The sequence below is a fragment of the Rhinatrema bivittatum genome, chromosome 4 (assembly GCF_901001135.1).
Source record: "Rhinatrema bivittatum chromosome 4, aRhiBiv1.1, whole genome shotgun sequence".
Lineage (NCBI taxonomy): Eukaryota > Metazoa > Chordata > Amphibia > Gymnophiona > Rhinatrematidae > Rhinatrema > Rhinatrema bivittatum.
The window spans coordinates 239567178-239580336 of NC_042618.1; the positions used below are offsets into that span (position 1 = coordinate 239567178).

At 51.0% G+C, this 13159-nt stretch overlaps 1 protein-coding gene across 3 annotated transcripts in view; it reads right to left on the bottom strand.

Moving 5' to 3' along the window:
• The window catches only part of DDX11 (DEAD/H-box helicase 11), a 427300-nt gene extending 414532 nt beyond the window's left edge, over window positions 1-12768 (bottom strand). Inside the window, exon 1 of one of the 3 annotated variants that reach the window (XM_029599951.1) lies at window positions 12616-12768. Coding sequence is in view for 2 of the 3 variants with exons in the window: in XM_029599952.1 (XP_029455812.1) it covers window positions 10972-10980 (9 nt within the window). In the remaining variant the exon portion in view is untranslated. Of the gene's footprint in view, window positions 1-10971; window positions 11026-12615 lie in introns of those variants that run through there. The other 2 variants (XM_029599952.1, XM_029599950.1) reach the window with 2 other exon arrangements.
• Between the last annotated feature and the right edge of the window lie 391 nt (window positions 12769-13159).

The following is a 13159-nucleotide window of genomic DNA, read 5'->3' on the forward strand; positions in this document are numbered from 1 at the left end:
AAGTCCTTGTGCGGGTGGAGGTGTAGAGAGCTCTGTACCAGAAGCCTACGCAAATCCACATACCACAGGCATCTGGGTCAGTCCAGGGCCACTAGGAGGACTAGCCCTCTGTATCATTCGACCTTGTGGATGACCATGCCCAGCAGAGGCCACGGAGGGAAGGCATATAGCAGGCCCTTCTCTGGCCAGGTCTGAACCAGGGTGTCAATTCCTTGGGAGTGTTGATCTCTTCGACTAAATGTGACCAACAGGTCGATGGATGGAAGTCCCCAGCAATCTACTAGGAACTGGAAGGCTCTGGCTGACAATGTCCATTCTCCTGGATCCAGACTCTCCCTGCTGAGGAAGTTTGTCCTGATGGTGTCTTGTCCCACTGTGTAGGATGCCGAAATCCCTTGCAGATTTAGCTCCGCCCATTCCATAAGGGGGTCTATCTCCAGAGACACTTGGTGGCTTTTGGTTCATCCCTGGCAGTTGATATAAGCTACTGCTGTCACGTTGTCCGACATCATGTGGACTGCTTGACCCCGGATCCTGTGGCTGAAGTGTAGACATGCCAATCTGACCACTCTGGCCTCTAGGCGGTTTATGTTCCAGCGCGCCTTCTCCTTGGTCCATCGGCCCTGTATTGTCAATTCCTGACAGTGGGCTCCCCACCCTCGGAGGCTTGAGTCTGTCATGAGGACTAGCCAGTTCAGTGGGGACAGGCTTACCCCCTTGCTGAGGTTCACTTCCTGTAGCCACCACTGGAGCCGAGAGCATACGTCCATCAGTAGGTGGAGGCGAATCGAGTAGTCTTGAGATTGTGGGTTCCAATGTGACAGCAGGGAGTGTTGAGAGTGGTCTCATGTGTGCCCTCACCCACAGCACTACCTCCAGTGTTGACACCATCAGGCCGAGGACCTGGAGATAGCTCCTCACCCTTGGGCGCATTGTGTTCGTCAATCGGCGCACTTGGCACATCAGCTTCCTTATCCTCGAGGAAGAGAAGAAGACTTTGTCCTGTCTGGTGTTGAACCAGACTCCCAGGTACTTCAAGGACTGGGAGGGCTTTATACTGCTCTTGTCCATGTTCACGACCCAACCGAGGTCCTGGAGTAGGGACATGACCCTGCTGGTCGCCTGGAGACTCTCTTCTGACTTCACCCGGATCAGCCAGTCGTTTAAGTAAGGGTGTACCAGGACCCCTTCTTTCCTTAGTGCCACCCCTACGACCACCGTAATTTTGGAGAACGTTCAGGGGGGGCGGTTGCCAGGCCGAAAGGCAACGTCCAGAACTGATAATGGCGGCATAGAACAGCAAAACGCAGGAAACGCTGGTCTTGATGGATTGGGATATGAAGGTAGGCCTCAGAGATCCAGGGATGTTAAGAACTCTCCCGGTTGAACGGCCATAATGACGGAGTGAAGAGTTTCCATGCAGAAGTGAGTTACCCGCAGATGATGGTTGACGCTCAAGGTCCAGGATGGGGAAAATTACCCCTCCCTATTGGGTACGATGAAATAACGACCCGTATTTTCCTGGGATGTGGGCAGCGAGGTTATAGCCCTCAAACTGAAGAGCCTTACTAGCGTGAATTCCACTGCTAGTATTTTGTGCTGGGAGCGGCAAGGCGACATCATGAACATGACCAGAGGGATGCTGCAAAAATCTAGGGCATATCCTGTCCAGAACCCAATTGCCCGACGTGATCTAGACCCACCTCTGATAGAAGAGGAATACCCTGCCCCCTATCTCCTCATCCCGCGGATGGGTTGACCCAGCTTCATTGTACAGTTCAGGCCGAACAGTACAATGAAGTACAAGGAGCCCGAACCAGATCCTCTTTTTGGTTGTCATTTACGAAAGTGCTGAGACCTTCCTGAAGATCAAGATGTCTGGAACGGAGGGTTTCTGTAGGGCCGGAATCGCTGGGAGCCCCTAGCCTGACCCCTCCTGGGTGAGGGGCGTGGTGACCTCCTCTTCCTATCTTCTGGTAGCCGAGGCACCAGAGATTCTTCCCACTTACTGCCAAGCTTTTCCAACTCGCTTCCGAATAGAAGTGATCCCTTAAAGGTCATCTTTGTGAGGTTTGCATTGGAGATCGCATTGGCTGACCAATTTCACAGCCACAGCTATCTTCTGGCTGCCACAACTGAGGCTACTCCTCTGGCCGAAGTGCATACTAAGTCAGAACATGCATCCACTAGGTAGACCGCAGCAGGTTCCATCACCTCCCTGGTAGGAACCCCTGAGCTATCAGCCTCTCTCTTGAGAAGCAGACATGAACGGGCCACCTGGGCACAACATGAAGTGATCTGCAGTGTCATTGCTGTCGCATCAAAGGCTTGCTTAAGGATGGACTCCAAACTCCTGTCGTGTGCATCCTTCAAAACCGCTCCTCCCTCAACTGGGACAGTTGTCCGCTTCGAGACGGCGCAGACCAGGGCATCCACTTTCGGAAGTGCAGGCTTCCTTGGCCGCCGGGTCCAGTGGGTACAGGGCCTCTTAAGGCTTGACCTCCTTTAAAACTGGCTTCCGGGGCATCTCACTCCAGGTCAATCAATTCCTGGATAGCTTCCAGCATTGGGAAAGAGTAAGAGGATTTCTGTAAAGACACCAAGACAGGGTTCTTTTTTGGTTACAACATAGAATCCGCGCCAGACACTCCCAAAGTCTTCAGGGTCTGGGAGACTAGGGCCAGCAATTCATCTCAATGGAAGAACCTTAGCATGGTCCGGTAAGGTTCCAGGCCTGGCAGGATTTCCCCGTCCTCCAATGAGTCTGTATCCCCATCGTCATCCGTGGTGTCTGGGTCTTTGTCAGGGATGCCCTTGGTGAGACGAGGCATGTCCCGAGATATAGGGCTGGGGGGAGAGGCCCTCCCAGCTGGGGTTCATACTGGACAGGGGCAGCAGCCGACTGCACCTGAACACAGGCTTGAAGGCCCTGAAAAAATTCCAACCAAGAAAAGTCACCGAAACCACACCTAGCCCAGGGAGAACTGGGGTAGGGAGCCGCTGAACTGTGTTTTCCTGGGGATGACGTAGGCCCGGGGTTGCTTAGGTCCGGGGCGCTACCGGAGGTCGTGGCCGACCCGTCCTCAGACAAGGAGGGGCCGGACCTGGAGAAGCTCTAAGAGTCCAGCTCCCCCTGGGCCTCCTCACAGTACTAACACAGGACTGATTCAAGGTCAGGCTGTGCGGCCCTAATATGGCAGGTGGCACAAAGGAAAATTAGTTTCTTACCTGATAATTTTCGTTCCTGTATGAATGAATCATAGAAACATCCACTCCTGCTGAATAGTAAACTCCTTTAACTCAATCAATGACTAGATCAAGTAGGCCTAGTGCTCTGAAAACACAAACAAACTTGTCTCCCTATATGAAAATAGAAAACCCTGTATAACTTGCCTGAAACTACGCATCAACACGTATTCCGGTACTCTGCAGCTGCAGGAACTGTAAGGAGACATAGGAACAGAAAGAAATACAAGCGGACTCTCCAGTAGCAAACAGACTTGGGCGGGCGTCTGGACTGATCCTAGGTACTACAGGAATGAAAATTATCAGGTAAGAAACTAATTTTCCTTTCCCTGTACGTACCAGGATCAGTCCAGACTGCTGGGATGTACCCGAGCCGCCTTAAATGGGGTGGGACCCAGAGAGTCCCGCTCGAATCACAGTGCTACCAAAAGAATCCGCCGACGGATCACAGATATCTAACCAATAATGTCGAGCGAATGTGTGCAAGGACTTCCAATTGGCCGCCCTGCAAATCTCTTTGGGAGACACAAACTGACTTTCAGCCCATGATGCCGCCTGAGAACAAAGAGAATGAGCCTTAAGCCCATCAAGTACAGGCCATCCGCACCCAATGTATGCGGAAGCAATCGCGCTTTTCAACCAGCGGGCGACAGTAGTCTTGGAAGCCTGAAGACCCTTCTTGGGGCCATTCCACAAAACAAATAGATGATCTGACCATCGAAAATCATTAGTCACCTCCAAGTACCGCAGAAGTGCCCGACGGACATCCAAACGCCTCAGATCCCGACCTTGAGAAGAGCGGATATCCTCCTCAGAGAAGGCAGGTAATTCCACCACCTGATTGACGTGGAAGGCTGAAACCACCTTAGGCAAGAAAGAAGGTACCGTGCGCAAGGACACCCAGGACTCAGATATACGCAAAAACAGCTCCCTGCACGACAATGCCTGAAGTTCCGAAACGCGACACACTGAAGAAATAGCCACTAGAAATACTGTCTTGAGAGTTAAATCCTTCAAAGTGGCTCTCTTGATAGGTTCAAATGGAGAAGCGCAGAGACCGCGGAGAACGAAATTCAAGCTCCAGGAAGGACATGGAGCCCTAACAGGGGGACGCAAATTCCTAACCCCGCGTAAAAAAACAAGCAACGTCTGAGTGGCAGGCAAGAGAAGAACCATCAATCCTGCCCCTCAGACAGCCCAGGGCTGTTACCTGCACACAAAGCGAAATGTAAGCTAAGCCCTTTTTCAAACTGTCCTGCAAAAACGCGAGAATATGCCCCAAGGAGGCCCTCCGTAGCGACAGCTTTAACCTACTGCACCAGGAGTCAAAGACCTTCCAAACTCTAGTACAGGCGAGAGACGTCGAGGACTTGCATGCCCTGAGAAGAGTAGAAATCACCGCTTCCAGGTAACCCTTCTTTCTCAGTTGTCTCTGCTCATAAGCCAAGCCGCTAGACAAAAGCGATCCACAAGATGGAAAGATACTGGGCCTTGACTCAGAAGATTCGAGAGATGACCGAGACGCAATGGACCGTCCACCGCCAGATTGACCAGATCCGCGAACCACAGCCTTCTTGGCCACTCCAGGGCCACTAGAATTACCAGATCCCGGTGAGATTCAATGCGTCTTAACACCTTTCCCACTAGGGGGCACGGGGGAAATACATAAAGGAGGATGCGGGGAGGCCACGGAAGTACCAGCACATCCATCCCTTCCGATCCTTGTTCCCCCCTTCGACTGAAGAAGCGAGCCGCTTTGGCGTTTCGCCAAGTCGCCATTAAATCCAAGCGCGGTGTCCCCTAACGTCGCGTTATGAGTTGCATCGCCTTGGCAGACAGTTCCCACTCTCCTGGATCCAGGTGTTGTCAACTGAGAAAATCTGCCTGAACATTGTCCACGCCTGCGATGTGTGAGGCCATGATGTGGGACAGATTGCGTTCGCCCAAGCCATTAACAAAGTCGCTTCGGCAGCCACCGGCAACTTCTTGTGCCTCCTTGCCTGTTTATATACGCCACGGTGTTCGCGTTGTCTGACAGAATTCGCACCGCCGACGGTGCACCAGCGGGAGGAGTTGACGCAAGGCCAGACGAACCACCCGGGTCTCCAAGCAATTGATGGACCATGTGGCCTGCCGGGGGGACCATCATCCCTGCACTGCTCGGGACTGACAGACCGCCCCCCACCCGGATAGGCTGGCATCCGTTGTAACAATGATCCAAGGTGGAGGTTCCAAGTCCACCCACTGAAGGAGATGGTCAGGTATTAACCACCAACTGAGACTGGACCGTGCCAGCTCCAGCAAGGGCAATAGCATGCTGTAGTCCTCTGACTTGGGATCCCAGCGGGAAAGGAGTGCCCCCTGCAAAGGGTGCATATGAGCAAAGGCCCAAGGGACCATTTCCAGAGTAGAAGCCATATACCCAAGTACCTGTAAATAATCCCAGGCCATAGGCAATGGCAGTTCCAACAGGTTCCACACCTGAGCCATTAAACTGACCATTCGTTGTCGTGGAAGAAACACTTTGCCCACTGAGGTATCGAATCCGGCTCCCAGAAACTCCAGGTGCTGAGTTGGGATTAGATAGCTCTTTGGGAAGCTGATCACCCAACCTAGCGCCTGTAGCTGCTCCACCACTAACTGAACCGCTAGCTTGCACAGAGCTTCCGACTTGGCCCTTATGAGCCAATCGTCCAGATAGGGATGCACTAGTATCCCTTGGTGGCGAAGAAAAGCCGCGACCACCACCAATACTTTGGTGATAATTCTGGGGGCTGTCGCCAAACCGAACAGCAGGGTGCAAAACTGATAATGGTCCCCCAGAACCATGAACCTCAGAAATCTCTGATGGTGCTCCTGGATTCCAATGTGGAGATACACCTCGGTTAGATCCAAAGAAGCCAAAAATTCTCCCTTGTGGACTGCCGCAATGACAGACCTTAGCGTCTCCATGCGAAAACGCAGAACGCGCAAAGCTCTGTTGACCTGCTTCAAGTCCAAGATCGGTCGGAACATTCCTTCCTTCTTTGGAACCACGAAGTAAATGGAATACAGACCGGTCCGACGCTCGGCAGGCGGGACTGGACCACCGCTCCCAGCGCCTGTAAACGGTCCGTCTGTGCAATAACTTGCTGCTTTGCCGGAGGGCCGCAAGGGGACACAAGAAACAGATCTCGGAGCGGGCGAGCAAAATCCAAAACATAACCGTGACTTATAACGTGGAGGACCCACTGGTCCGATGTTATCTTGACCCATTCCTCCCAAAATAGGGACAGGCGACCCCCAATTAAAGGAACGGAGTAATGGGCCGGAGCTCCTTCATTGTGCCGTCTTATTGGGGGTAAAGGCATGCGATGCCCCCGAACGTTGAGGCCGTCTGCCATGAAAGGAGTGAGTCCAAGCCTGTGACTGAGAAACCTGTTGTCTCTGTGCGGAGGAAACACCCCTCCCCGCACGGAACCGTCGTTGACCACGAAAACGGCCTCTGAAATTCCCAAAAGTGTGAAACTGCTTGGGCTTGTCCTCAGGCAACTTGTAGACCTTATTGTCCCCCACGTCCTTAATGAGCTACTCCAGCTAGTCTCCGAACAACCAATTCCCCTTAAAGGGGAAGGAACCTAATCGGGACTTGGAGGAAGCATCCGCAGACCAGTGTCGAAGCCATACCGCCGAGGACATAGTGCGGGCGGAAGTCCAACGGAGATCATATAAGGCGTCTGCAGCATATGCAACCGCAGATTCCATGCGGTTCGCCTGCTGGGCCTCTTCAGGCGGTAGATTCTGGGTCGTAAGCAATTGCTGTACCCAGCGAAGCGTAGCCCTCTGCATGAGGCTGGTACAGACCGCGGCCCGGACACCTAATGCAGAAACCTCAAAAATGTGCTTCAACAAAACCTCCAGCTTCCTATCCTGGAGATCCTTAAGCGCTGCTCCCCCCGTCACAGGAATAGTAGTATGTTTAATGACTGCCTTGACCGTCGAGTCCACTTTGGGTAGCTTGAGAAGATCTAATGACTCAGCCAGGCGGGGGTACAGCTTCTCCACAGCCCTAACCCTTAATGAGGCCTCTGGAAAATCCCATTTCCTAGATAATATCTGAAATAATTTTGGATGAAATGGGAAGGTCTGAGGGGGTCCCTTAATTCCCGCCAAAACAAAATCCCCCGGGGAAACATCTGTTTCCAGCGGGGGGGGGGCCGGAATCTCAAGTTCTTTCAAGACCTGCGGGATTAAGGGATCCAGCTCGTCTTTATCAAACAAACGAAGGATCTGGGGGTCATCTCCTTCAACCGGGACATTTCCCTCTACATCACCCCCTACATCCTGAATCAAGATGTCTGGGAACGGGACAGCTGGCTCTGCATCCCCCAGATTTACTGGCGGCCGGGGACAACGAACCCCTGCATTCCCAGCGCCTGCAGCAGACTTAGGGGGAGAGGGACCCGCATCCTCCCAGCCAGCCTCTGCCTCTAGGAAGGCTTGATGCATCAGCAGAACCGCGAAGAAAATGGAACTTGCCTTTTTAAAGCTGTCTCCGCGGGTCTGGGGGGGAGGGGGGTTTATGCGCCGCGAAATCGCGATCTCGTTGTGGGCTGAGGGCCGGAGGAGAATCAGGAGGGAAATCCCCTCCGTCCGACGCTGCATCCTCGCTGCTTGACATGGGCAAGATGGCCACTGCTCCCTCTTCGAGTGGGGGCGGAGTTGGCCTCTGCCCGCGAGCCGACGGCACTCTCCATGTTTCGCGCCACCGCGAAAGGGGGGGACCCACGGGCAGCGCTTGGCCTCCGAGAGGGTCCCTCACCCCTGGGAAGACAACGGGAGCAGAGACCCTCTCTCGAGAGCCGCACCCCCGACTCCCCGCAGGCCGTGCAGGCCAACGCACGCGGCATAGCAGCCTGAAGCTGCTAGAGCAGGAAAAAAAGTGCGCGAAAACAGCAGGGCTGTGACTGAGGTAAAATAAAAACACGCCGGGTGACCAGGCCACCCCCTCCGGAGTCCCGGGACCCTAGCATGGCAGGCCAGGGCCAACGAAGCGATCAAACAGCCTGCCACCAACAGGACTTACTGTATGCTTTTTTTTTTTTTATTTATTTGTTTTATATAAAAGTAAAATCTGATCCCCGCTTCTTTCCTGTCATAGTTGAGCCCCCTTCAGAGGTGAAGCACCCCTGGAATATACATACAGGGGGGAGAGTGACCGGCCCACCGGTGAATACTCCCCCTGGTCCCAAGGGATCACTATCTCCGGGAAATAGGCCTTAGGGCACTGCCCTACCAAGCCTGCCAAGAATCAGAACTTCGCCCAGTGCATGTGAAAAGAAAGGACAGAAACCAAACCTATCCGCTGATCTAACTACCTTGAACAAAAGAAATTGATCTAGTCAAAGGTCAGCAAAAAGTCAAACTTGAATAACCAAACTCAAATTTAGAAAAGATCAGGATCGCAGGTTATCTGCTGGAGTCAGAGATTTACTGAAGGATCGCAGGTGGCCCACCAGTATATCTAGGAGGTGCTTTTCAGCTTTTCTCTGACTCCATCTGCTGGACGGGAGGCATAACCCAGCAGTCTGGACTGATCCTGGTACGTACAGGGAAAGAGAGTGGCACTTGTGTTTCTTAGCTGTCGGAGCCATAGTTCCTGTGACTTGTGTATTCAGCAGGATAGCGCCTGAGTATAAGTGCACACAGTTCTGTCCTAACCCGTGTAAGGCATCAGGTTGTGCGCGGGTGCCTGCGCACAGTTATGCGCTCAGTTAAGCGCCCAGTGGAGTGCTCGGTTATGCGCTCAGTTAAATACCCAGTTATGCGCTCAGGAACGAGCAGGGGTGTGATAGGCACGTAGAAATGCATGCACTTCTGGATGCATTGGGCGCACAGGACCGCCCGCCCGAAATCGGAGCGGCCTTGGAGGGAACTTTTTTTTCCAATCTCCCCCACCTTCCCCTCCTTTCCCCTATCTAGCCCACCCCCCAGCCCTAAATAAATCCCCCCCCACCTTTGTTGCAGGCCCTACCGAGGCAGACATAAATTGCGTGCGCCGGCCAGGTGCTGGCTCGCCAGCCCCCAGCACAGGCCGCTGTGCTGGAGGACTCGGGACCGCCCCGGCCCCGCCCCTTTTTCAAAGCCCCAGGACATATGCACGTCCCGGGGCTTGCGTGCACTGCCAAGCCTATGCAAAATAGGCTCGGCGCACGCAGGGGTAGGTTTTGGGGGTTACACATGAAAACCTACCCCAGTAGGCGCACAACAGGGCCAGCCTGTGCTGCACGTATCGACAGACAGTGGGAAAGATGCCACCGCACACAATGTGCGCAAAATGGTGCCTACCATGTGGAATGCCCACCAAACCTGAAGCGGGGTCTAGCCCATCGGGGAGCCGTTCAACCCACTCGGAAACTGCCTTATCTTGCCGCAGCAGAATCGGGAATGTTGTTGGTATGGCTCACCGAGCAAGGAGACCGGAGGAAAGACTTATCGAAGCCCTTCCTCATCTCTGGATCGGAGGATTTCTTCCTTGCTTACCTGAGCTCAGCGCTTACCGGCTGAGAACAGAGACGGTCTCCAGCTGCAGGGGGAGAGGGCATAGGCTATCACTGCTGCGCTCAGCTTCCTGCACCCGCTGCCTTTCTGCTGCTTCAGCAGCAAGCCCATGGGGAACCGGCTACCGAATCAAGGCACACTTCTACGGTATCTCGGAAATCGCCTCAGGAAATCTCAACTGGGAGAGGGACCATTAGGTATCACCGCAGGAGAGCGGGGATCGATATTTCTCTAATTTAGAGGTACATTTTTCCTATTGTAAGGAATATTGTGTTCCCGATAAGGAGACACAGTCCACATCTGCTAAGAGACAGAGAGATACTGGATGGCTGAGGTCACTGCAAGGGTATATCTATGGTGATGTCAGCTTTGAAACCCGACTTCGTCTCCATCTGCTAGCAGGAGAGCTCATAACCCATTGGTCCTGAGACCAATTGGCTACACACTAGGAAATGGTAACTGGAACCTACTCTGAAGCAAGAACAGTGTTAAGCAGAGTGCCATATGGCTCAATGTTGGGACCTGTTCTGTTCAATATTTTTGTAAACGATATTGAGGAAGGGAAAGTAAAGTTTGTCTATTTGCGGATGATACTAAGATCTGCAAGAGAACGGACAAGCCGGAAGGAGTAGAGAGAATGAAACGTGATTCAAGGAAGCTTGAACAGTTGTCAAAGATATGGCAGCTGGGACTCAATGCCAAGAAGTGCAGTCATGCATCTGGGTTTCGGTAATCCAAAAGAGCTGTATGTGATGGGGGGTGAAGGGCTGCTGTGCATGGAGCAAGAGAGAGACTTTGGGGTGTTAGTGTCTAGCGATCTGAAGACAGAAAACCAATGTGACAAGGTGATAGCTAAAGCCAGAAGAATGCTGGGCTGCATAGCGGAATAACCAGTAAGAAAAAGGAGGTGATAATCCCCTTGTACAGGTCCTTGGTGAGGCCTCACCTGGAGTACTGTATTCAGTTCTGGAGATCGTATCTCAAAAGGGACAGAAGCAGGATGGAGACGGTCCAGAGAAGGGTGATCAAAATGGGGGGGGGGGGGGGTTTTGTCTCCATCAAAGGACGTATGAGGAGAGATTTAAAGACCTAAATATGTATATCCTGGAAGAGAGGAGGTATAGGGGAGATTTGATACAGACCTTCAGATACCTGACAGGTTTTAATGATGCACAATCAACAAACCTTTTCCATTGGAAAGAAGTCATTAGAACCAGAGGTCACGAAAAGAGGCTCCAAGGAGGACGACTCAGAACAGTCATGAAATATTTCTTCATGGAGAGGGTGGTGGATTCCTGGAATGTCTTCCAAAGGATGTGGTGAAAACAAAAACTGTGAAAGAATTCAAAGTGGCATGGGATCCCTAAAGGATGGAGGATGGAAATGAAGAAAAAAAGAGTGCATGGGTGTAACTTGCTGATGCGGCAGTTACTACCCTTAATCAATAAACCTTCATGCTATTGATTCAACTCCAACACTGCTGCTTCAACTGCAGGGGGAAAAGAGAATAAAGGGAATTATGGGGAAACAAAAGCATGGGAGTAACTTGCTGATGTGGCTGTTATTACTCTTAACCAATAAGCCCGATACTTTTGATGCAACTCCAACATTGCTCTCTGCTTCAACAGCAAGAGGTAACAGGGAATTGGATTCCGACAGCAACCCACAAGGGCCCTGACTTTTATGGTTTGGGAAACTAACAATTATGGGGGTAACCTGCACGGTGCAGCAGATACTACCCTAAGCTTGCTAAGCATACTGGATGGCCCATTTGGTCCTTTTTTGCTGTCAGTTCTATGTTTCTATGTCTTGATTAACAAACCAAAAACAGAACAGAAATATAAAGCAATCTTAAAAAGTCCTAAATACAAAAACATTATCCAAATTCAAAAGCCTGCTTAAAAATTCAGAAAATCATCATATGCTGAAAATTCATTTTTAATTAGATTTTTTAAAACATACAATGCCTATATGAGACTACTCTGAACTTCTATGTCACATCAGTTCACTTTACTTTTTTAAAAAATTACTTTTACCCTCAAATTAGTTAAAGAAAACCATCATCATACGCTGTATTATGCTTAAGAACATAAGAAATTGCCATGCTGGGTCAGACCAAGGGTCCATCAAGCCCAGCATCCTGTTTCCAACAGAGGCCAAACCAGGCCACAAGAACCTGGCAATTACCCAAACACCAAGAAGATCCCATGCTACTGATGCAATTAATAGCAGGGGCTATTCCCTAAATAAACTTGATTAATAGCAGTTAATGGACTTCTCTTCCAAAAACTTATCCAAAACTTTTTTGAACCCAACTACACTAACTGCACTAACCACATCCTCTGGCAACAAATTCCCGAGCTTTATTGTGCGTTGAGTGAAAAATAATTTTCTCCGATTAGTCTTAAATGTGCTACTTGCTAACTTCATGGAATGCCCACTAGTCCTTCTATTATTCGAAAGTATAAATAACCAATTCACATCTACTCGTTCAAGACCTCTCATGATCTTAAAGACCTCTATTATATCCCCCCTCATGCTTAAAAAGTATGTGCGACATATAACATACATCTTATAACTAAAACTTGTACTTTTAAGCCATTCATGTGAAATTTTTTGGTATGTTCAGATCCAGGAAAATGGGAAGACAAATTGCTATTACCGTACTACCATAGCGACCCTAAACAGCCAATCGAAAGTGTCGCAGATATACCTACGCAAGACCCCCCACCAGAACTCGGTCTGACGAAGGTTAACGTAACTGCTCGGTAGGATTTGAAAATAGACGATGGAAGGCAAAAAGTGAAAAAAGTAAACAGCTCTCCTCACCCCCTAGCAGTATTGGCAGATTTTGCGGGAAAATATTTTTGTGCGAATTAAAGCAGTTTTGGAATGGTTAATTGCGTGCTAACAGCCCTCTATGATGTTGGCGCCTCAGGTTCTTGTCTCGGGCAGCGCAGCCAGCAGTCGTAGGTGATGACTCATCGGCAGCAGCCAATCAGAGGCATCGTGCAGATTGGGGCTATTTCCCGCCCAATTGGGCAACTTTTTTTCCCGTTGTGCGGCAATTTTTTTTTTTTTTTTTACAAATTGTCTTAATTTTGAGCTGGGCAAATAGGCGGCTGAGTGTCACCGACCCTCTTTGTTGCTGCCACCTTTTTTCTTTACTGCAGTGCAGACAGCCGGGCAATCTTGCCAGCAGTCGCAATGTGATGACTCACCAGCAGCGACCAATCAGAGGCTGCAGGACGCGACTGTTAATTCGAGCTTGCATAGCTCGGAAGAGGAAGAGGTACGGGGGTCAAATAGAGAGGGCGACCTTTTATACCTCTGTACTCTTAAAATAAATTACAGATTTAAGGGAAACTCAGAC